The sequence below is a fragment of the Carcharhinus amblyrhynchos genome, chromosome 8 (genome assembly GCF_965287045.1).
Source record: "Carcharhinus amblyrhynchos chromosome 8, sCarAmb.v2.hapA, whole genome shotgun sequence".
Classification (NCBI taxonomy): Eukaryota; Metazoa; Chordata; class Chondrichthyes; order Carcharhiniformes; family Carcharhinidae; genus Carcharhinus; species Carcharhinus amblyrhynchos.
Window position 1 is genome coordinate 46078181 of NC_137331.1, and position 22260 is coordinate 46100440.

The 22260-nt window shown below is 44.4% G+C and overlaps 1 protein-coding gene across 1 annotated transcript in view; it reads left to right on the forward strand.

The window, feature by feature from the left end:
- Positions 1-22202, forward strand: part of kbtbd2 (kelch repeat and BTB (POZ) domain containing 2) — a 36639-nt gene extending 14437 nt beyond the window's left edge. The window contains exons 3-4 of the mRNA XM_080194002.1: positions 11100-11265; positions 19692-22202. Coding sequence (XP_080050128.1) covers positions 11100-11265; positions 19692-21230 — 1705 coding nt within the window. The 3' untranslated portion in view covers positions 21231-22202. The remainder of the gene's footprint in view (positions 1-11099; positions 11266-19691) is intronic.
- The last annotated feature ends 58 nt before the right edge of the window (positions 22203-22260 follow it).

Consider the following 22260-nt stretch of genomic DNA (forward strand, 5'->3'; position numbering starts at 1 on the left):
CAGAGAGTGAGCGTGAAAGAAAATTACAGCACAGGAACAGGCCCTTCGGCTCTCCAAGTCTGCACCGACCGTAATGCCCGTCTTAACTAAAATCCTTTATGCTTTCGGGAACCATATCCCTCTATTCCTATCTCATTCACGTACTTGTCAAGATGCCCCTTAAAAGTCATTGCCGTATCTGCTTCCACTACCTCCCCCGGCAACGAGTTCCAGGCACCCACTACTCTCTCTCTAAAAAATCTGCCTTGTACATCTCTTTTAAAACTTGGCCCTTGCACCTTAAACCTATGCTCCCTAGTAATTGACTCTTCCAACCTGGGAAAAAGCTTCTGACTATCCGTTCTGTCCATACCTGTCATAATCTTGTAGACTTCTATCAGGTCTCCCCTCAACCTCTATCATTCCAGTGAGAACAAACCAAGTTTCTCCAACCTCTCCTTATAGCTAATGCCCTCCATACCAGGCAACATCCTGGTAAATCTTTTCCTCTCAAGTCTCCACATCTTTCTGGTAGTGTGGCAACCAGAATTGAACACTATATTCCAAGTGCAGCCTAACTAAGCTTCAATAAAGCTGCAACATGACTTGCCAATTTTTAAACTCAATACCTGGCTGATGAAGGCAAGTATGCCTTCTTGACTACCTTCTCCACCTGCATTGCTTCTTTCAGTGACCTGTGTACCTTACACCCAGATCCTTTTGCCTATCAGTACTCCTAAGGGTCTGCCATTTACTGTATAAATGGCAGTGGTTAGAGTGTTTCTTACTGGTGATGGTCATTGACTGGCATTTGCGTTCCACTTGTCAGCCCAAGACCATCTTGGTCTCTTCCAGTGGTCCCCATCTCCGATGGCAGTCTCCAGCCAATTCTATTTACTCTACGTGATATCAAATGGTTGGAGGCACTGGATATGGGGCACTGATAACATTCTGGCAACAGTACTGAAAACGTGTGCTCCAGAACTTGCCACTCCCTTAGCCAAGCTCCTCCAGTATTGTCCAGACTGTTTTGCATTTGAACATGCACTGCTTCAGTATCTGAGGAGCCGCAAACATCCCCACTTCTGACCTTATGATGGAGGGAAGGTCATTGATGAAGCAGCTGAAGATTGTTGGGCCTAGGACAATACTTTGAGGAATTCCTGCAGAGATGACCTGGAGCTGAGATGACTGACGCTCCACAACCACAACCATCTTCCTATGCACCAGGTATGACTCCACCCTGTGGAGAGTTTGCTCCTGAAAGCCACTGATTCCAGTTTTGCTAGGGCTCCTTGATACCAACTCAGTTGAATGTGGCCTTAATGTCAAGGGATGTCACTCTCACTTCACCTCTGGAATTCAGCTCTTTCGTTCATGTTTGAGCCAAGGCTGTAATGAGGTCAGGAGCTGAGTGACCCTGGTGAAACCCGAACTTGGCATTGCTGAGCAGGTACAGCTTGATAGCACTGTTGATGACCTCTTCTATCACTTCACTGATGATCGAGAATAGACTGGGTAGTAATTGGCCGGGCTGGATTCGTCCTGTTTTTCATGTACAGGACATACCTGGGCAATTTTCTCCATTGTTGGGTAGATGCCAGTGTTGTAATTATACTGGAGGAGCTTGGCTAAGGGAGTGGCAAGTTCTGGAGCACACGTTTTCAGTACTGTTGCCAGAATGTTATCAGTGCCCCATATCCAGTGCCTCCAACCATTTGATATCACGTAGAGTAAATAGAATTGGCTGGAGACTGCCATCGGAGATGGGGACCGCTGGGAGAGACCAAGATGGATCATCCACTTGGCACTTAAGAACATAAGAACATAAGAAATAGGAGCAGGAGTAGGCCATCTAGCCCTTCGAGCCTGCCCCGCCATTCAATAAGATCATGGCTGATCTGTCGTGGCTCAGTTCCACATTCCCGCCCTCTCCCCATAACCCTTAATCCCCTCGCTTATCAAAAACCCATCAACCCGCGTCTTAAAAATATTTAGCGAGGCAGCCTCCACCACTTCAACGGGCAGAGAATTCCAGAGATTCACCACCCTTTGAGTGAAGAAGTTCCTCCTCAACTCCGTTCTAAACCGCCCCCCTTTTATCTTGAGGCTGTGCCCCCTAGTCCTGCTGTCTTTTTTGAGCGGGAAGAGTCTCTCCACCTCTATCCTATCCATCCCATTCATCATCTTATACGTCTCAATGAGATCTCCCCTCATTCTTCTAAACTCTAACGAGTACAAGCCCAGTTTATTCAGCTCCTCCTCATAGCTCAATCCCCTCAACTCCGGTATCAGCCTAGTAAACCTCCTCTGCACTCCCTCCAAGGCCAAAATATCTTTGCGCAGGTGCGGCGCCCAAAACTGCACACAGTACTCCAGCTGCGGCCTCACCAATGCCCTATACAGCTGCAGCAAGACCTCCCTACTTTTATATTCAATCCCCCTTGCTATGAAGGCCAGCATCCCATTCGCCTTCCTGACCACCTGCTGCACCTGCAAGCTGGGTTTTTGCGACTCATGCACAAGGACCCCGAGGTCCCTCTGCACCGTCGCCTGCTGCAGTTTTTCGCCCCGTAAGTAATAGACCTTCCTACCATTCTTCCTACCAAAGTGGACCACCTCACACTTGCCAACATTAAATTCCATTTGCCATTTCCTGGCCCATTCGCCCAGCCTATCTAGATCCTTCTGCAGACTCTCCACACCCTCCGCACAATTTGCCGTTCCCCCAATCTTGGTGTCATCAGCAAATTTCGACACCCTACACTCGGTTCCCTCCTCCAGATCATCTGTATAAATGGTAAAAAGCTGAGGCCCCAGCACCGACCCCTGGGGCACTCCACTAGTCACCATCCACCAATCCGAATAGCACCCGTTGACCCCCACTCTCTGCCTCCTATTTGACAACCAATCCTCTATCCACGCTAACACCCTACCCCCAACTCCATGTCCCTCGACCTTCTGCAATAACCTCTTGTGAGGTACTTTGTCAAACGCCTTCTGAAAATCTAGAAAGACCACATCCAGCGTCTTCCTCCCTTTGCTGTTCCTAATCTCCACCCACAACGATTCCACCCTCTGCTCCTTGGCTCCAATATTATCCCTTGCTACCACTGTGATGCTATCCTTAATCAGCAGAGCTACGCCCCCCCTTTTCCCTCCTGCCTATCCTTCCTAAACACTTGATAGCCCTGTACATTCAGCTCCCAGTCCCTGTCACCCTGCAGCCACGTCTCTGTAATGGCCACCAGATCGTATCCATTTGTGTCGATCTGCGCCACCAACTCATCCACTTTATTCCGAATGCTTCGTGCATTCAGATAAAGCGCTTTCATCCCAGCCTTCACCTGGACCCTATTTGCCGTAATGCCACCAACCATACTCACGCCCCCTACTCCCTCTATTGTTGGGACATCCTCGGCCTCTTCCCTTACCTGTACCCTCTCCTTAACTTTAGACCTCGTAACATCACCTACCCTCGCACCCCCCCCCCCCCCCCCAATTAGCTTAAAGCCCTGTCTCCAGTCCTCTTTACTCGATTCGCCAGCACTCTGGTCCCAGCACGGTTCAGACCAACCCCATCCCGCCCGAACAGGTCCCACCTACCCCAATACTGGTGCCAATGCCCCATAAATGCAAACCCATTCCTCCCACACCAATCCCTGAGCCACCCATTCACTTCCTTAATCATGTCAACCCTACGCCCGTCTGCACTCGGTTCAGGCAGTAGCCCAGAGATAACCACCTTGTCGGTTCTACTTTTTAATTCCATTCCCAGCTTTTCATACTCCCTCCCCAGATCCTCAGTCCGCATTTTGCTTACGTCGCCGGCACCCACATGTACCACAACGACCGGATTCTCACCCTCCCACTCCAGGTTCCTCTGCAGCCCAGCTGCGACATCCCGTACCCGAGCACCAGGCAGACAACACACCCTTCTGTGCACTTTGTCATTGTGACAAAGGACAGTTCCTGCTGAAGATTGCTGTGAATGCCTCAGCCTTATTTTTTGCACTGATGTGCTGGACGACTCCATCGTTGAAGATGGGAATATTTCTGGAGTCTCCTCCCCCAGTGTGTTGCTTAATTGCCCTCCACCATTCACGACTGGGTGTGGCAGGGCTGCAGAGTTTCGATGTGATTAGTTGGCTGTGGGAACATTTAGCTCTGTCTGTCACTTGCTGTTTATACTGTTTGGCATGCAAGTAGTCCTGTTTGGTAGCTTCACCAGGTTGACACTTCAGGGAATAGTACAACACAGGAACAGACTCTTTGGCCACCAAGTCTGTGCCAACACATGTCCCTCTAAGCCAATATTTTCTTGCCTCAATGTGGTCCATATTCCTCTACTCAATGCCAATTCATGTATCTATGCCTCTTGAATATTATTATCGAATCTGCTTCCTCCACCTTCTCCGGCAGCGCCTTCCAGGCATTCATCACCCTCTGTGTGAAAAACCTGCTCCTTACATATCTCTCAAACTTTCCCCTTCTCATTTTCAACCTATGCCCCTGAGTAATTGACCCTTTTACTCTATCCAAGTCTGTCGTAATCTTGTAAACCTCGTATCAGGTCCTCCTCATCTTCTGATGCTCCAATGAAAACAATCCAAGTTTGTCCAATCTTTGTAGTCCATATCTTCTAAACCAGGCAACATCCTGGTAAATCTCTTTCCAATTCTATGGCGACCAGAATTGTACACAATACTCCAAATACAGCCTAACCAAAGTCTTACACAGTTACAACATGATTTTCCATTTTTTTATACACTGTGCCCTGACCGATGAAGGCCAGCATGCCATACACCACCTTGTCCACCTGAGTTGCCACCTTCAGAGAACTGTGAATCTGCATGCCTAGTTCCCTCTGTATGCTAATATTTCTAAGGGCTCTACCATTTACTGTATATTGCATCACCTCACGGTTGTCCAGATTACATTCCATCTGCCGTCTTTCAGTCCAGGTCTCTGACTGACTTACCCTGTTGTACCCTCTGACAATCCTCGTCGCTATCCGCTACTCCCCCAATTTTTGTATCATCTGCAAATTTATTAATCAGACTATCTATGTATTCCTCCAAATCATTTCTGTGTTAAAAACAACAGAGGCCCCAGCACCTATCATTGTCAAACACCACTTATCACAATCCTCCAGTTAGAAAAGTACCCTTCCATTGCTACTCTCTGCTTTCTATGCCCAAGCCAATTATCTGTCCATCTTACCAGCTCACCTTGGACCCCATATGACTTCATCTTCTGTACCAGCCTGCCATGAGGAACCCGATCGAAGGTTTTATTAAAGTCCATGTATACAGCATCCACTACCCTGCGTTGGTCAGTTTTTCTTGTCTCTTCCTCAAAGAACTCAATCAAGTTTGAGAGACACAACCTCCCCTTCACAAAACCACGCTGCCTATTGCTAATAAGCCTCTTCTCTTCCAGATGTGAGTACGTCCTGTCCTGATTTTTAGGTGTGTCTGTTGCTGCTCCTGGCATGCCCTCCTGCACTCTCCATTGATGTGGAGATGCCAGCATTGGACTGTGGTGAGCACAGTAAGAAGTCTCACAACACCAGGTTAAAGTCCAATAGGTTTATTTGGCAGCACTAGCTTTCGGAGCCTCAGGATCTTTCATCAGATGAGGGAAGAGCTATGTTCACAAACAGGGTATGAAAAAAGCTATAAAGAAAGGTAAGGTGGATTATAGAGTAAACTAGTTCAGAATATAAAAACAGATAGCAAAAGTTCCTACAAATATATAAAACGAAAAAGAGTGGCGAAAGTAAACATCGGTCCTTTAGAGGACAAGAAGGGGGATGTAATAACTGGAAATGAGAAAATGGCTGAGGCATTGAGCAGGTACTTTGTGTCGGTCTTCACAGTGGAAGACACAAATAACATGGCAAAAATTGATGACAGGAAGGCTATGGCAGAACTTGGAAACTATCATTATCACGAAAGAAGTAGTGTTGGGCAAGTTAATGAGGCTAAAGATAGACAAGTCTTTTGGTCCTGATGGAATGCATCCTAGGGGTACTAAAAGAGATGGCAGGAGAAATAGTAAATGCACTAGTGGTAATTTACCAAAATTCGCTGGACTCTGGTTGGTTCCCGCAGATAGGAAAACAGCAAATTGACACCACTGTTTAAAAAAGAAGGTAGACAAAAGACAGGTAACTATAGGCTGATTAGCTTAACTTCTGCAGTAGGGAATATGCTTGAACCTATCATCAAGGAAGAAATAGCGAGACATCTGGATATAAATTGTCCCATTGGTAAAACGCAGCATGGGTTCATGAAAGTGGGTCATGTTTGACTAATTTGGTGGAATTCTTTGAAAACATTACATGTGGAGTGGACAATGGGGAACCTGTGGATGTGGTGTGTCTGGATTTCCAGAAGGCATTTGACAAAGAGATGCACCAAATACTGCTACATAAGATAAAGGTGCAGTGTTATGGGTAATGTATTAGCATGGATAGAGGATTGGTTAACTAACAAAAAGTGAAGAGTGGGGATAAATGGGTGTTTCTCTGGCTGGCCATCAGTGACTAGTAGTGTGCTTCAGGAGGGATCAGTGTCGGGACCGCAATTGTTTACAATTTACATGGATGGTTTGGAGTTGGGGACCAAGTGTAGTGTGTCAAAATTCGCAGATGACACTTAAGATGGGTGGAAGAGCAAAGTGTGCAGAGGGTGCTGAAAGTCTGCAAAGGGATATAGATAATCTAAGTGAGGCTCAGGCAGATGGAGTACAGTATTGGTAAATGTGAGGTCATCTATTTTGGTAGGAGTAACAGCAAAATAGATTATTATTCAAGTGGTAAAAAATTGCAGCATGCTGCTTTGCAGAGGGACCTGGATGCCCTTGTGTAAGCATTTAAAGGGGTTGGTTTGCAATGAAGGACATTAAGGTAATTAAGGCAAATGGAATTTTGTCCTTCATTGCTAGAGGGATGGAGTTTAAAAACAAGATTATGTTGCAGCTGTACAAGATGTTGGTGAGACCACACCTAGAGTACTGTGTACAGTTTTGGCCTCCTTACTTGAGAAAGGATATATTGGCACTGGAGGGGGTGCAGAGGAGATTCACTAGGTTGATTCCAGAGTTGAGAGGGTTGGCTTATGAGGAGAGACTGAATAGACTGGGGCTGTACTCATTGGAATTCAGAAGAATGAGGGAAGATCTTATAAGATTATGAAGGGAATAGTTAAGATAGAAGCAGGGAAGTTGTTTCCACTGGCGGGTGAAACTAAAACTAGGGGGCATAGCCTCAAAAGAGGAAACAGATTTAGGACTGAGTTGAGGAGGAGCTTCTTCACACAAAGGGTTGTGAATCTGTGGAATTCCCTGTCCAGTGAAGCAGTTGAGGCTACCTCATTGAATGTTTTTAAGGCAGGGATAGATAAATTGTTGAATAGTAAAAGGAATTAAGGGTTATGGTGAGAGGGTGGGTAAGTGGACCTGAGTCCACAAAAAGATCAGCCATGATCTTATTGAATAGCGGAGCAGGCTCGAGGGGCCTGATGGCCTACTCCTGCTATTCTTATATAATGTTGGAATTATATAAAACACTGGTGAGGCCACAACTGGAGTATTGTGTGCAGTTCTAGTCACTACATTACAGAAAGATGTAATTGTTCTGAAGAGAGTGCAGAGGAGGTTTACAAGAATGTTTTCCTGGGGCTAGAAAAGTGTAACTGTGAGTAGAGATTGGATAGGTTGGAGTTATTTTCCTTGGAATAAAGAAAACTGAGGAGTAACTTTAAGAGGTGTACAAAATTATGAGGAGAATAGATGGCGTAGACAGGAAAAAATTGTTTCCCTTGGCAGAGAATTCTAGAATTTGGGGACATTGATTCAGATACTAAGCCAAAGGTAAAGCATCTTAGTGTCGTCATGGCATGGGCTTACAATAACCATAGAAATATCACATGACACCCTGACTAAAACATGCAGGTCTTCAAAGGTTTACTGCCAATCTTTGTACTATTTGGTTTCTTTGATTTATGTGGGGATAAAATAAGATTTGCAATGCTTTTGATTGAGATTGCTTACAAAGCTGCAAAACCTCTGCACTATCACTTTGCTTGGCGCAGTTTTCTTTGTGAATATTGCAAGTATTTCTTTAAGAGACATAATGTGGAAATGCTAGTGTTGGACTGGGATGGACAAGATTTATTTGAAATCACACATTTTTAGAGCACTTTGTCAGGTGAAGCTAGGTTAATTAAATATTGTTAATTATGTTGTGTTATAGTGAATCTATTAGTAGCCATCTGTAATTTATCTTGTACTCCAGTTAGAACAATATATTTACCTAAACCTATGTCTTGACACATTCAGGTGTTATCAAGTAGTTTGTGTGAGGAACAACTAAATTGTGAATGTCTGTCGGACTTATCAAGTGACACCCTTGGGAAAGGAGATTACAAGACCGTAGCTTAAAGTTTTTGCTTGGTATTTAAACTTCCACACAGTCCCCAGGAATTTAAATTACTCATTTTTAAAATGTGTAACTAGATAAGTATGGATCTTGGTGACCATTTTTTTCAAGTTGCAGTAAAGTGCTGTGTGTCTGAGGCTACAATCGCCTTCTCAATATGGATATCGAAACTAGGAACTGGAGAAGGCCACTCGACCCTTGGAACCTGGTCCATCATTTGATGTGATCATGGCTGAATCTCTATTTTAATGCCGGATTCCTGCTTTCTCCCCCATAGACCTTGATCGCATTTCTCTTCAATAAATACAATGACTTGGTGTCCACAGTCTTCTGCGGCAGAGAATTCCACGGATTCACCATCCTTTGAGTGAAGAAGTTTTTCCTTATCTCAATTGTAAATGATTTCCCCTGTAACTTTAGCTCTAGATCCCCCAATCAGGGAAAACCTCCTACATTTAGTTTGTCCAGCTGTGTTAGAATTCTGTACGTTTCAATCAGATCTCCTTCATTCTTCTAAACTGGTGAATTTTTTTTAGAACATAGAACATTACAGCACAGTACAGGCCCTTCGGCCCTCAGTGTTGTACTGGGCTGTGTCCAATCCCAAGACCAAGCTATCCCTTTCCTATAATTCTGGAGTGCTCCATGTGCCTATCCAATACCGTTTGAAAGTTCCTAAAGTGTCCCACTCCACTATCACAGCAGGCAGTCTAACCCACACCCCAACCACACTCTGAATAAAGAATCTACCTTGGACATCCCTCCTATATCTCTCACCATGAACGTTATAGTTATGTCCCCTAGTAACAGCTACATCCGCCCGCGGAAATAGTCCCTGCATGTCCACTCTATCAATTCCTCTCATCATCTTATAAACCTCTATTAAGTTGCCTCTCATTCTCCTCTGCTCCAAAGAGAAAAGCCCCAACTCCCTTAACCTTTCCTCATAAGACCTACCCTCCAAAGCAGGCAGCATCCTGGTAAATCTCCTCTGCACTCTCTCCAATGCTTCCACATCCTCCTTATAGTGAGGTGACCAGAACTGCGCACAATATTTCAAATCTGGTCTCACCCGCGTCCGGTATAGTTGCAGCATAATCTCATGGCTCTTAAACTCAAACCCCCTGTTAATAAACGCTAACACACTATAAGCCTTTTTCACGGCCCTATCTACTTGAGTGCCAACCTTCAGAGATCTATGGATATGAACCCCAAGATCTCTCTGTTCCTCCATATTTCTTAGAACCCTGCCATTGACCCTGTAATCTGCATTCAAGTTTGTCCTACCAAAATGAATCACCTCACTCTTATCGGGGTTAAACTCCATCTGCCACTTCTCGGCCCAGTTCTGCATCCTATCAGTGTTTCTTTTCTTTTTCTTTTCTGTGTTTCTATAGTAATCTCTAAGGTAGGGACATGTTCGGCAAAACTTTGTGGGCCAAAGGGCCTGTATTGTGCTGTAGGTTTTCTATGTTTCTAATATAGGGCCAGTCAAACCAATCTCTCCTCATCGGACAGTCCTGCCAAACCCAGTAACAGTCTAGCGAACCTCTGCTGCACTTCCTCTGTGGCAAGTATAGCCTTTCCTGAGTAGGGAAAGTAGAACTGCATTGTCTCACCAAGGCCTTGTATAACTGCATAAGGCATCTCTACTTATGAACTTAAATCCTCTTGCAATAAAGGCCAACATAACATTTGCCTTCCTCATTGTTTGTTGCACCTGCCTCTCCATTTTTATTGACTGATACATCCAGACTTCCCAATTTGTTACCATTTAAATAATAATGTTCCTTTCTGTCTTTCACACCTAACATTTAGCCACATTTAGCATTTGCCATGTGTTTGCCCACTTGCTCAACTTTAAATCCCGTTGAAGCCTTTTTGCATCCTCCTCAGAGCTCTCAATTTTGCCCAATTTTCCTCTTTTTTCCTTGGTTGTTCCATTGCTAAAATAGGGTGCCACTAGGTTTTACCAATGTTCCTACTTCTCTTAGTCTGACCAGAGTTAGACAATATCAGTCAGGGTAGCTGAAAATTTTGACTGAAGATGGAGGAAAATTGCCAGGATTCCCTCTGGGAAATGCACTTGTTACATGGTTTGTAACTTGAGTACCTTGCTAATGTCCATTTGGGTGAGATATCAGAGATGCCCATCGTATACCACCTGACACCCAAACTGTGTTTATTAACTGCAGGGGTTTATTTTCATCAAGGGAATGAGCTGGTGATCGAAAGCTAAACACTAGGATGTTGGTGTGGTTCCTTTAGGAGAGAAAGAGACAAAGTGTGAAGGGGCATTTGGACATATTTTTAAAACCAAATGAACATTATTAGGAAATGCTTTTGGCTGCATATATTCACATCCATTTAAGTTCTGCACCAGTGTGTAAAATCCAAACCAGTAACTGGGATTTATTTTAAATAAGAAAATGAACTAATTTAAATCCAAAGTGTCAGAATTCATTATGATTAAAGAGAAGTAAAATAAAAGTTATGGTACATTGGAAGTAATAATTGAGAAACCAAGTTTCCATTTTGAACAGATGAAGAAAAAGCCAAGGAAGGGAATGTTTTTGAATTTAAAAAATACACAAATTGTATTACTGTTGGTTTGGTATTTGCCCTGTATCTCATAGGGCTTAAAGCTAGTAACTTATGTTGGATCTTTCTTCAGGGCCATGTTTATGAGTGGATTGAGTGAAAGCAAGCAGACACATGTTCACTTGCAGAATGTGGATGCACCTACACTTCAGATAATCATTAGATATGCATACACGGGTAACCTGGCAATAAATGACAGCACTGTGGAACAGCTCTATGAGACGTCATCCTTTCTGCAGGTAAGAATATTAGATTAAATGAAGCCAGTTTAAAATTTGATTCCTTTCACAATGTGGAACTAGAAGGAACATTTTGAGAATGCAGAGCACCATCAAAGTGACTGAAACATATAAACAGAAATGTGGAAAAGAAGTAGCAAGGCATCATTGCAACCTTGGTTCAGAGGCGAGGTAACTATGAATGCCCTTGACTGGTTGAAGTTACACCTAGCACAAAGAAAGATGATCATGAATTGTTGGAGATCGAACGTTATACTGTTTCAGGAACTCCCCAGGGTATGTTGAAGGCCCAGCTTCCTTCAACTGTTTCATCAATGACCATGTCTCCCATCAACATTAGATCAGAAATGGAAATGCTCGCTGATGATGAGTGTTCAGTAGCCATGTGCAGCAAGAACTTGGCAGTATTAAGGCTTGGGCTGATAAATGGAAAGTAACATTTCATGTGGCAAAAGTGCCAGACAGTGACCATCTGCAACAAGAAATAATTTAACCATCATCTCCCGATGTGCAATGGTATTTCCACTTCTGAATTTTCCACTGACGACATCCTAGGAGCTACTATTGTTCACAAACTGGTCAGTGCTGTTATGTAAGGGTTGGCCACATATTTACTGTGATACATTAGGAGGTCAGAGGCTGGGTTTCTTTACTTTGATTTCCTACCAGTATCTAAAAGACATAAGTCAAGAATGTGATGGAATACTTCCCATTTAACTACAAGACTGTAGCTTCACAATACTCAGGTATTTTGACACCATGCAGGATGAGGTAACTCACTTGATTGGCATCCCATCCATCATCTTTAATGTTCACTGTCTGTGGATAGTGACAACAGGGTGTACTATCTGTCAGATGCATAGTAGCAACTTCCACATCTATAGCCTCAAATTCTCTTCCATCTTGCACACCATCCTGACCTGAAAGTACATCACTGCTCCTTCACTCTCCTTGGGTCAAAATCTGGAATTCCCTCACTAACAGTACTCTGGGTGTACCTGCACCACATGGACTACAGTAGTTCAAGAAATGCACATCACTTTAAGGGTAGTTGGATTGGGTGATAAATACTGGCCTTGTCAATGACGCATTCATAAATGAATTGTTTAATAAAGGAGTGATTATTTTTCGGACAGGAGGGAAGTGTGCGATGATATTTTTCAGGGGTTTCCATCAGTACTGCTCTTTTTCATATCTTTATGATCTGGACTTGGAAATAGAGGGCTGCTTTAGTGAATGGAAACCAGTGTCCAGTGGCGTAACACAGGAATCTGTATTGGGCCCCTTATTACTTGTCATTTATATAAATGACGTTGATGATTATATTAGGATTAGTAAGTTTGTGGCTGACACAAAGGCTGGATGGGTGGTTAATAGTGAGGTGGAGTATCTTGGGCTACAAGAAGATATAGACAGAATGGTCACATGGGTGGATAAGTGTCAGATGGAATTTAGCTGTGAAAAGTGTGAGGTGGAAAGAGTAATTTGACAAGAAAGTACTCAATGAATGGTAGGACACTAGGAAGTTCTGTGGAACAAAGCGACCTTTGTGTGTTTGCCTATAGATCTCCTAAAACAGAAGGTCATGTTTGTAGGGAGGTGAAAAAGACATTTGCCTTTATGAATCAAGACATAGATTACAAAAGCAGGGAAGTCATGATGGAGTTGTATAGAACTTTGGAGTACTGTGTGCAGTTCTGGTTGCCATATTATTGAAAGGATGTGTTTGCACTGGAGAGGGTGCAGAGGAGATTCACCAGGATGCTGCCTGGGATGGAACATTTAAGTTATGAAGAGAGGTTGGATAGGCTTGGGTTGTTTTCATTGAAGCAGAGAAGATTGAGGGGTGACCTGATCAAGGTGTACAGGATTATGAGAGACGTGGACAGAGTGGCTAAGGAGCAGCTGTTCCCCTTAGTTGAAGGATCAGTCACAAGGGGGCATAGATTCAAGGTGAGGGGCAGGAGGTTTAGGGGGGATGTGAGGAAAATCTATTTTACCCAGAAGGTGGTGGCGGCCTGGAATGCACTGTCTGGGAGGGTGGTAGAGGTGGGTTGCCTCACATTCTTTAAAAAGTTTCTGGATGAATGAACACTTGGGACATCATAACATTCAGGGCTATGGGCCAAGTGCTGGCAGATGGGATTAGGAGGGAGTTCAGGTGTTTCTAAATGTCAGTGGGGACTTGATGGGCTAAAGGGCTTCTGCACTGTATGGTTCTATCAACAGACTTTAGGAGTATATGAACAAGCAAAATAGGTCGGCAGGTGGTAGATGTGAAATGATTCTTTTGGGAAGAATTAGGATAGACAACATAAACAAAATGGTATGTTTTTTAAAGAAGTGCAGTAACAGGCAACTGGGGTATATACACACAAACTGACTGTAAAAGTTTCTATAGGTACGTAAAGAAAAAAAATTGACAAAAACAAATGGCCTCTTACAGTCAGAAACTGGAGAATTCATAACAGAATGAATAAATGGCTAAGGAACTAAATTTGTACTTTGCTCCTGTCTTCAGAAAGGGAAACAAAGGTAAGTTTTAGTGAAGAGCTGAAGGAACTCAGTATTAATAGATAAATTGATAGGATTGAAACTGGATAAATTTCAGGCCTGAATATCCTTATCCCAGGATACTTAAGGAAATGGCCCTGGAAATAGTAGATCCATTGTTGGTAATTTTCCAAAATTCTTTGACTCTGGACTAGTTCCTACAGATTGGCAGGTAGCTGATGTAAGCCTATGGTCAAGAAGGGAGGTAGAGAGAAAATGGAACTATAGACCAGTGAGCCTAGTATCAGTACTGGGGAAGCTGTTTGAGTCTATTATCAAGGATTTCATAACTCAGCATTTGGAAAGCAGTGGTATAATCAGACAAAGTCAGCATGGATTTACAAATGGGAAGTCATACTTGACGAATCTTTCAGATGTAACTATTGGAGCTGGCCAAGGAGAACCGGTGGATGTGTTTTAGTTAGACTTTCAGAAGGCTGTCAACAAGGTCTCGCATAGCAGACTATTTAAAGTTAAAGTACATGGGATTGCGAGTAATGTCTTGAGATAGATAGAAAGTTAGTTAGCAGATAGGAAGCAAAGAATTGGCATAAGTGGGTCCTTTTCCGATTGGCAGGCAGTAACCGGTGGGGTACCACAGGATCTGTGCTAGGATTACAACTGTTCACGTTATATATTAATGATTTGGAAGAGGGAATTAAACGTATTGTCTCCAAATTTGCAGATAATACAAAGTTGGGTGGGAGAGTGAACTGTGAGGAGGATGCAGAGATGCTTCAGCGTGATTTGGTTAGGCAGAGTGTGGACATATGCATGGCAGATGCAGTTTAATGTGGATAAATGTGAGGTTACCTACGCCGCAACAATAATAGGAAGACATTATTTGAATGGGTGTAAATTGAGAGAGGTGGATACTCAGCAAGATCTTGATGACCTTGTATATAGTCACTCAAATTGAGCATAGAGGAACAGCAGGCAATAAAGAAGTGAAATGCTATGTTGGCCTTCATTGCGTATTTGAGTACAGGAACGGGGATGTTGTACTACAATTGTACAGCGTGTTGGTGAGGCCATACCTGGAGTATTGTATGCAGTTTTGGCGTCCTTATCTGAGAAAGGATGCCCTTGCTACAGAGGGAGAACAGCGAAGGTTTACCAGACTGATTCCTGGGATCGCAGGTCTGTCATATGAGGAGAGACTGTTGGCCAGGGGTGTATTGATTGGAGTTTAGAAAAGTGAGAGGCAATCCCATAGAAACTTAATTTTTTGTAACAGGATAAGATAAGGTAGATTCAGAAAGAATGTTTCCATTGGTGGGGGAGTCCAGAAATAGGGGTTGTATTTTTGAGGATAAGGGGGTGGACCTTTTAGGACTGAAGTGAGGAGAAAATTTTTCAATTTCTTCATTGAGTGTGGTGAATCTATGGAATTCACTACGACAGAAAGTAGTTGAGGCCACAACATTGCGTGATTTCAAGACGAAATTAGATTTCGCTCTTGGGGCTAAAGAGATCAAGGGATATGGGGCAGGGGGGGGACCAGGATACTGAATTTGATATCAGCCATGATCATGATTGGTGGAGTAGGCTCGAAGGGCATATGGCCTACTCCAATTTTCTATGTTTCTAATACTGAATATCACACTTTAGGGAGAAGGTCAAGGACCTTGGGATTCCCATGTGCCTGTTGCTCTTAACCTGCTAGGCAGTAGAGGTCACATGCTTAAAAGGTGCTGTTGAAAGAGCCTTGGAAAGTTGCTGCTGTACATGTTGTAGCTAGTAAATACTGTTGCCACTGTGTCAGTAGTGGAGAGAGTGAATGATTAGGTTGGTGGATGGATGCCAGTTAAATGGTTTGCTTTGCTCTCCTTGGTGTTGAGTTTCTTTAGCAATGTTGGAGCTGCATTGTGCCTTATAGATGGTGGAAAGGCTTTAGGGAATCAGGGGGTGAATTACTTGTTTCAGAATTCCCAGCTTGTGACCTACTTTTGTAGCGACATTATTCACTTGGCTTGTTCCGTTCAGTTTCTGGTCAATGCTTGAGCCCCCAGCATGTTAATAGTGGGGGATTCAGCAATGGTATTGCCGATGAATGTCAAGGGGCAATGGTTAGTTTCTGTCTTAGTGAAGATGATCATTACCTGACTGTTGAGAGGCAAAGATGTTACCTGCCAAGTCTGAAGTCCAGGTGTTGTTCACGGGGACACAGATTTCTCAGTAACTGAGGAGTTCCGAATGGTACTGAATTTTTCACAAATCATGAGTGAGTATTTCCTTCCCCCTACCCCCCACCTCCACCACCACCACCAACCTTTTGACTTTATGTTGGAGGGAAGATCCTAGATGAAGAAGCTGAAGATGGTTCGATCCAGGACACAATCTTAAAGAACTGTTGCATTCTGGAGCTGTAATGCATGACCTCTAACAACCACATCCTATTTTCCTTCTGGGTATGACTCCCAACTAGTAGAGCATTGTTCTCCTGATTTGTCATTGACTTCAATTTTGCTGGGGCTCCTTGATGCCATTCGGTCAAATGCTGCCTTGATGCCAAGGGTAGTCACACTCACCTTACCTCTTTGGTTCAGTTGTTTGTCCATGTTTGGACCAGTGCTGCAATGAAGTCAGGCAGAACCCAAACTGAGTAACTTATTGCAGTTTAAATTCCACTTGTAAGCATGTTGACAACACTTTCAATCACCTTGCAGATGTCAGGGCTCAAAGTCTTTGCAGTATCCAGTGTCTTCATCCGTTTTCTTAGTACACTTGGAGTGGCAAATTAGGTTAAAAGTTAGGACAGTAGAGATGCAGTGGCAAACATTTAAAGGGATAATTTGGCATACACAGAATAGGTCAGCTGAGTAAGGAACAATTTATTCAGTATCACTTTTCAGGTGATTATAATTTATCCTCATTCCGTCTTCTCTTCCATTTTCTGATTTTTAGCTGCTGCTCAGTGATGCTTGTGTGCTTGATAGTGAAGACTGATGGAAAATTGTGATGAGGATGTAAGGTGGCTACAAAGGGACATGGGTTAAGTGACTGGGCAAAACTTGGCAAGAGGAATACAAAAGCTTATTATCTAACGGTGAGAGATTGCAAAGCTCTGCGGTGCAGAGGGATCTGGGTGTTCTGGAGCATGAATCACAGGCACTGTGCAAATACAACAAGAAATTAGGGACACTGACATATTATCATTTATAGTCAGGAGAATTGATTACAAAAGTGGGGAGTTTCTGCTTCAGTTTTGCAGGACGTTGTTGATAGCAATGTATTATGTACAGTGTTGGTTTCCTTTCTTAAAATAAGATATAAATGTGTTGGAAGCAGTTGATAAAAGGTTTACCAGCCTAATATCAGGAATGGCTGTGTTGTCCAATGAGGAATATTTGGAGAGATTAGGCTTGTATGCACTAGAAATTAGAAAAGTAAGAGATGACTTGATCAAAACCTTGAAGATGCTGAGGGGTATTGAAAGGGTAAGGAGGATGTATCCTCTTGCTTGAGAATCTGGAAATGGGGTCACTGTTTAAAAATAACAGGTCTCTTACTTAAGACAGAGGTGAAAATTTTTTCTGTTCTGTTTACTGTAGCTGTTTTAAATCTGACCAGCTTTCTGTTGTACTCTAATTTTTCCCTTATAGTCATATTTTAGTCATCCTTTGCTGTTCCTTGCATTCTGATCAATCTTCTGACCTTCCACCTGTTTTTTCACAATTGTATTTTTCTTTAACTTTGGTACTATCGTCAGCCTTTCTAGTTAGCCGCAGATGATGGTATCCATCCTTTGGATTTTTCTTGCTGGAATGTATATATGTATTCTGAAATATCCCCATAAGTGTTTGCCACTGCATATGGAAAAAAATCTTGTTCGGCCTAACCACTCCATATATGTCCTCCAAATGAATATTATACCTAAGTGAGTGTGGTGGGGTGTGAGGTGTGTCATAGAAGGGTATGTGAGGGATAGAGAGTGATAGCAGGATTGTGCAAGAGAGAGAGTGATGGCAGGAGTGTGCGAGAGGGAGAGTATGATAGGCGGAGGGGGGAGTGCGTGTGTGTGTGAGGGAAGGGGCAGTGTGCGTGCGAGGGAGGGGGCAGTGTGCGTGCGAGGGAGGGGCAGTGTGCGTGCGAGGGAGGGGGCAGTGTGCGTGCGAGGGAGGGGGCAGTGTGCGTGCGCGAGGGAGGGGGCAGTGTGCGCGCGCGAGGGAGGGGGCAGTGTGCGCGCGCGAGGGAGGGGGCAGTGTGCGCGCGCGAGGAGGGGGCAGTGTGCGCGCGCGAGGGAGGGGCAGTGTGCGCGCGCGAGGGAGGGGGCAGTGTGCGCGCGCGAGGGAGGGGGCAGTGTGCGCGCGCGAGGGAGGGGGCAGTGTGCGCGCGCGAGGGAGGGGGCAGTGTGCGCGCGCGAGGAGGGGGCAGTGTGCGCGCGCGAGGAGGGGGCAGTATGCGCGCGGCGAGGGAGGGGGCAGTGTGCGCGCGCGAGGGAAGGGGGGAGTGTGCGCGCGCGGGGGGGGGGCAGTGTGCGCGCGCGGGGGGGGGAGTGTGCGTGCGTGCGTGAGGGAGGGGGGGAGTGTGCGTGCGAGGGAGGGGGGGAGTGTGCGTGCGTCAGGGAGGGGGGGGAGTGTGCGTGCGTGAGGGGGGGGGGGAGTGTGCGTGCGTCAGGGAGGGGGGGAGTGTGCGTGCGTGAGGGAGGGGGGGTGTGCGTGAGGGGGAGGGGGGGTGTGCGTGCGGGAGGGGGTGTGCGTGAGGGAGGGGGGGAGTGTGCATGCATGTGTGAGGGAGGGGGGAGTGTGTGTGTGAGGGGGGGGAAGTGCGCGTGAATGTGTGTGAGGGGGGAGAAGTGCGCGTGAATGTGAGTGAGGGGGGAGAAGTGCGCGTGAATGTGTGAGTGAGGGGGGAGTGTAGCAAGAGCGTGCGAGTGAGAGGGCGATAGCGGCAGCGAGGGAGGGGGAAGAGTGTGTGACAGCGTGAGGATGCTAGAGGGAGTGTGTGATAGTGGGGGAGAAAGAGTGTCATAGCCGGAGCACGCGAGGGGGAGGGTTTCTGAATGCAAGGGTGTGTGAGGGAGAGCGGATAGCAGGAGTGTGCGAGGGAGAATGAGATAGCGGGAGCATGCGAGGGAGAGCGTGAGGGAGTGACAGCAGCAGACAGTGAGATAGCGGGAGCGAGTAATAGCAGGAGCGTGCGATAGCGGGAGAGGGAGAGTGCGAGAGGGTGAGTGCGATAGCAGGAGCGTGCGAGAGGGTGAGTGCGATAGCAGGAGCGTGCGAGAGGGAGAGTGCGATAGCAGGAGCGTGCGACAGGGAGAATGCGATAGCAGGAGCGTGCGACAGGGAGAGTGCGACAGCAGGAGCGTGCGACAGGGAGCGTGCGACAGGTTGATGTTGGGAGAGGGAGAAAGGTGTCTGTCTTTGTCGAATGTGAGAATCCAGCTTTCCTCCACATTCCTAATATTAAACAAACTTTTGAGCAAAAGAAGCAGTAAAGCTTCTCCCATTACAAATGCAAAAAAAGTAAGACCTTTTACTTTGTTGAATAAGAGAACTTTGTAATTATAATGAATGTGTACATAAAAAAAGGAGACTTCAATAAGTTTGCTTTACAATATTTGTTTGATAAAATTGGTAATTTTTTGTAGTTTGACTCTTCAACATAATAAGTATGTTTTTCAGGGCTTCCATCAGTACTCTTGGCAAGTCAAAAGGGCTCTTTGACAAGAAAAATTTGGGAAACCCTGTACTAGGAAAGTCTAAGGAAGTCTGATTTGGAATTCATATGTAGGGTTTAAAAGTGTATTCTATCCCATTACCTTAATTTGCCTGCTGGACTCTTGAACTTATTCTGTGCAGTCATATTCTATAAAATTTGATGTGGAGTTAAAATCTGTGATTTAAATCATCTCCCTCTTGCTGCAGGTGGAAAACGTATCTCAGCGCTGTCGAGAATATTTAATAAAGAAAATTAATGCTGAGAACTGCGTCCGATTACTGAGCTTTGCGGACTTGTACAGCTGTGAAGAGCTGAAAATAAGTGCAAAACGAATGGTGGAGCACAAATTTACTGCTGTTTACCATCAAGATGCTTTTTTGCAGCTTTCACATGACCTTCTGATAGATATCCTCAGCAGTGACAATTTAAATGTGGAGAAGGAAGAGACAGTACGTGAAGCTGCTATGGTGTGGCTTGAATATGACACTGAATCACGGTCTCAGTATCTATCTTCAGTCCTTGGCCAAATAAGAATTGATGCACTTTCTGAGGTCACACAGAGGGCTTGGTTTCAAGGCTTACCACCTAACGATAAGTCTGTGGTGGTGCAAGGTCTGTACAAATCTATGCCAAAATTTTTCAAACCTAGACTTGGTATGACTAAAGAAGAGATGTTAATATTCACTGAAGCATCCAGTGAAAGTCCTCGTTCTTCCTTTTGTGCTGTTTGCTACAGCCCTCAGGCAGAGAAAGTGTATAAACTCTGTAACCCACCCGGAGATTTGCAGAGAGTAGGGACACTTGTTACTCCTGACAATGATATTTACATTGCAGGTGGGCAGGTACCTTTAAAAACTTCTATCACCAATAATAGTAAGGCAAGTAAGCTTCAAGCTGCATATAGACCTGTGAATTGTTTCTACCTGTTTGATGCTCAACAGAACACATGGGTTCCAAAGACTCCAATGTTATGCGCTCGCAACCGACCTTCATTGGTTTGCTGTGAAGGATATATCTATGCAATTGGAGGGGACAACGTTGGTGGGGAAATGAACAAACGGACCGTGGAAAGGTATGATTGTGAAACAGATGAATGGACTTTAGTGAATCCTTTGCCTTGTGCTTGGCAGTGGAATGCAGCAGTAGCGGTAGAAGACTACATTTATGTTATGGCACACAATCTAACATTTTGCTACTGTCCACGTACTGACTCATGGGTTGAAATGGCTGCACGTCAAACAAGTAGGTGTTTTGCCTCAGCTGCAGCTTTTGGAGACAAAATCTTCTACATTGGTGGTTTGCATATTGGAAATAACTCAGGCATCCGAATACCTTCAAGCACTGTTGATGGTTCCTCTGTAACTGTCGAAGTATATGATGTGATCAAAAATGAGTGGAAGATAGCAACTAATATCCCTGCAAAGCGCTACTCTGATCCCTGTGTAAGAGCAGTGGTGGTCTTGAACTGTCTGTGTGTGTTCATGAGAGATACTCACATGAATGAGAAACCCAAGTATGCAATCTATCAGTACAACATGGAGCTGGACCAGTGGATCCTGCGTCAGTCTATTTCAGAACGAGTCCTTTGGGACCTTGGCAAAGATTTTCGGTGCACTATGGGGAAACTTTATCCCTCGTGTCTGGAAGAATCTCTATGGAAGCCTCCACCTTCTCTATTCTCACAAGATGGAGCAGATGAGTTTGAGTTGGATGGAGAGATGGTTACTTTGCCATTGAATAGTTAGTCAGATATGGGCACAGATGCTATGGATTCCTAAGACATGCAAAGCACAGCGCTATGTATGTCATAACCTTCCAGATCATGATGGGGTTTAAGATTAAGCAGTAACTGTGTTCAGCACAGCATGTCACTAAGTTTGCATAGTATTGTGTAAATAACCAAGAATACAGTTGTGTTTTATCATCTACTAGATACCATGTGTTCTGCTAAAGAGATTATTGTATTATTACAATGTGACTAATTTACAAAAGAAACATTGTTTTACTTGCATAATTATCCCCAGATTTGACCATGAAGATACAAAATCATGTAGATCTTCCCAGTAAAGATCGGCTGAGTAAGGTGGCTGACTGCAGGTTCAGTCAAAGGTTGTATTTGTATGATACACATTCTTCAGTTTCCATAAAATATTCCCATTTATTCCAGGTTGCAGGCCTACCAAGCAGCTGGTAGTTTACCAGGTTCATTAGTGGGGGCTATGCAGTGACTGTCAGCCTCTTATTGTGCGGGTCTATATGGAGCTTCAATCATTTAATGGCCTTCCACGTTGCAAGTAACAGGCTCGTCCATATTACATCTTCCTGCTGCTGAATTTTCATTTGAGACACAAGTTTTAGTAACAACCAGGTTTTTATTTTGTATTTCATTAATTTAAGGCAACTGTTACTGTAGTGTGATTGTGTATAGGTATCCTAGCCCTTAGGTTTTTAATACAGTTGGTTTGAGTGAAATGTTTCCAGAATGAACTGTATCCTGCGTGCAGGAGAACAGAATGGACCCAGCACTGCTCTGGCAGAACTCCGAGGAACCACTAGCAGTTGTTGTCCATTCTAACATGAGCACAGGTGCTTCATGAAATCCCTACTCGCATGTTCAGCTGCATTGTGTTCCTTTGGCACTGTATTTTGAATTAAATTAATTTATTAAAAACCTTCACAAGTAAATGTTTGTTTTGCTTTTGTAATGCAGAACCTGGAGAATATCTGTATAAATTTAACTCCTGCAGATTTTTGGAAAAGTACCCTAGCTGGATG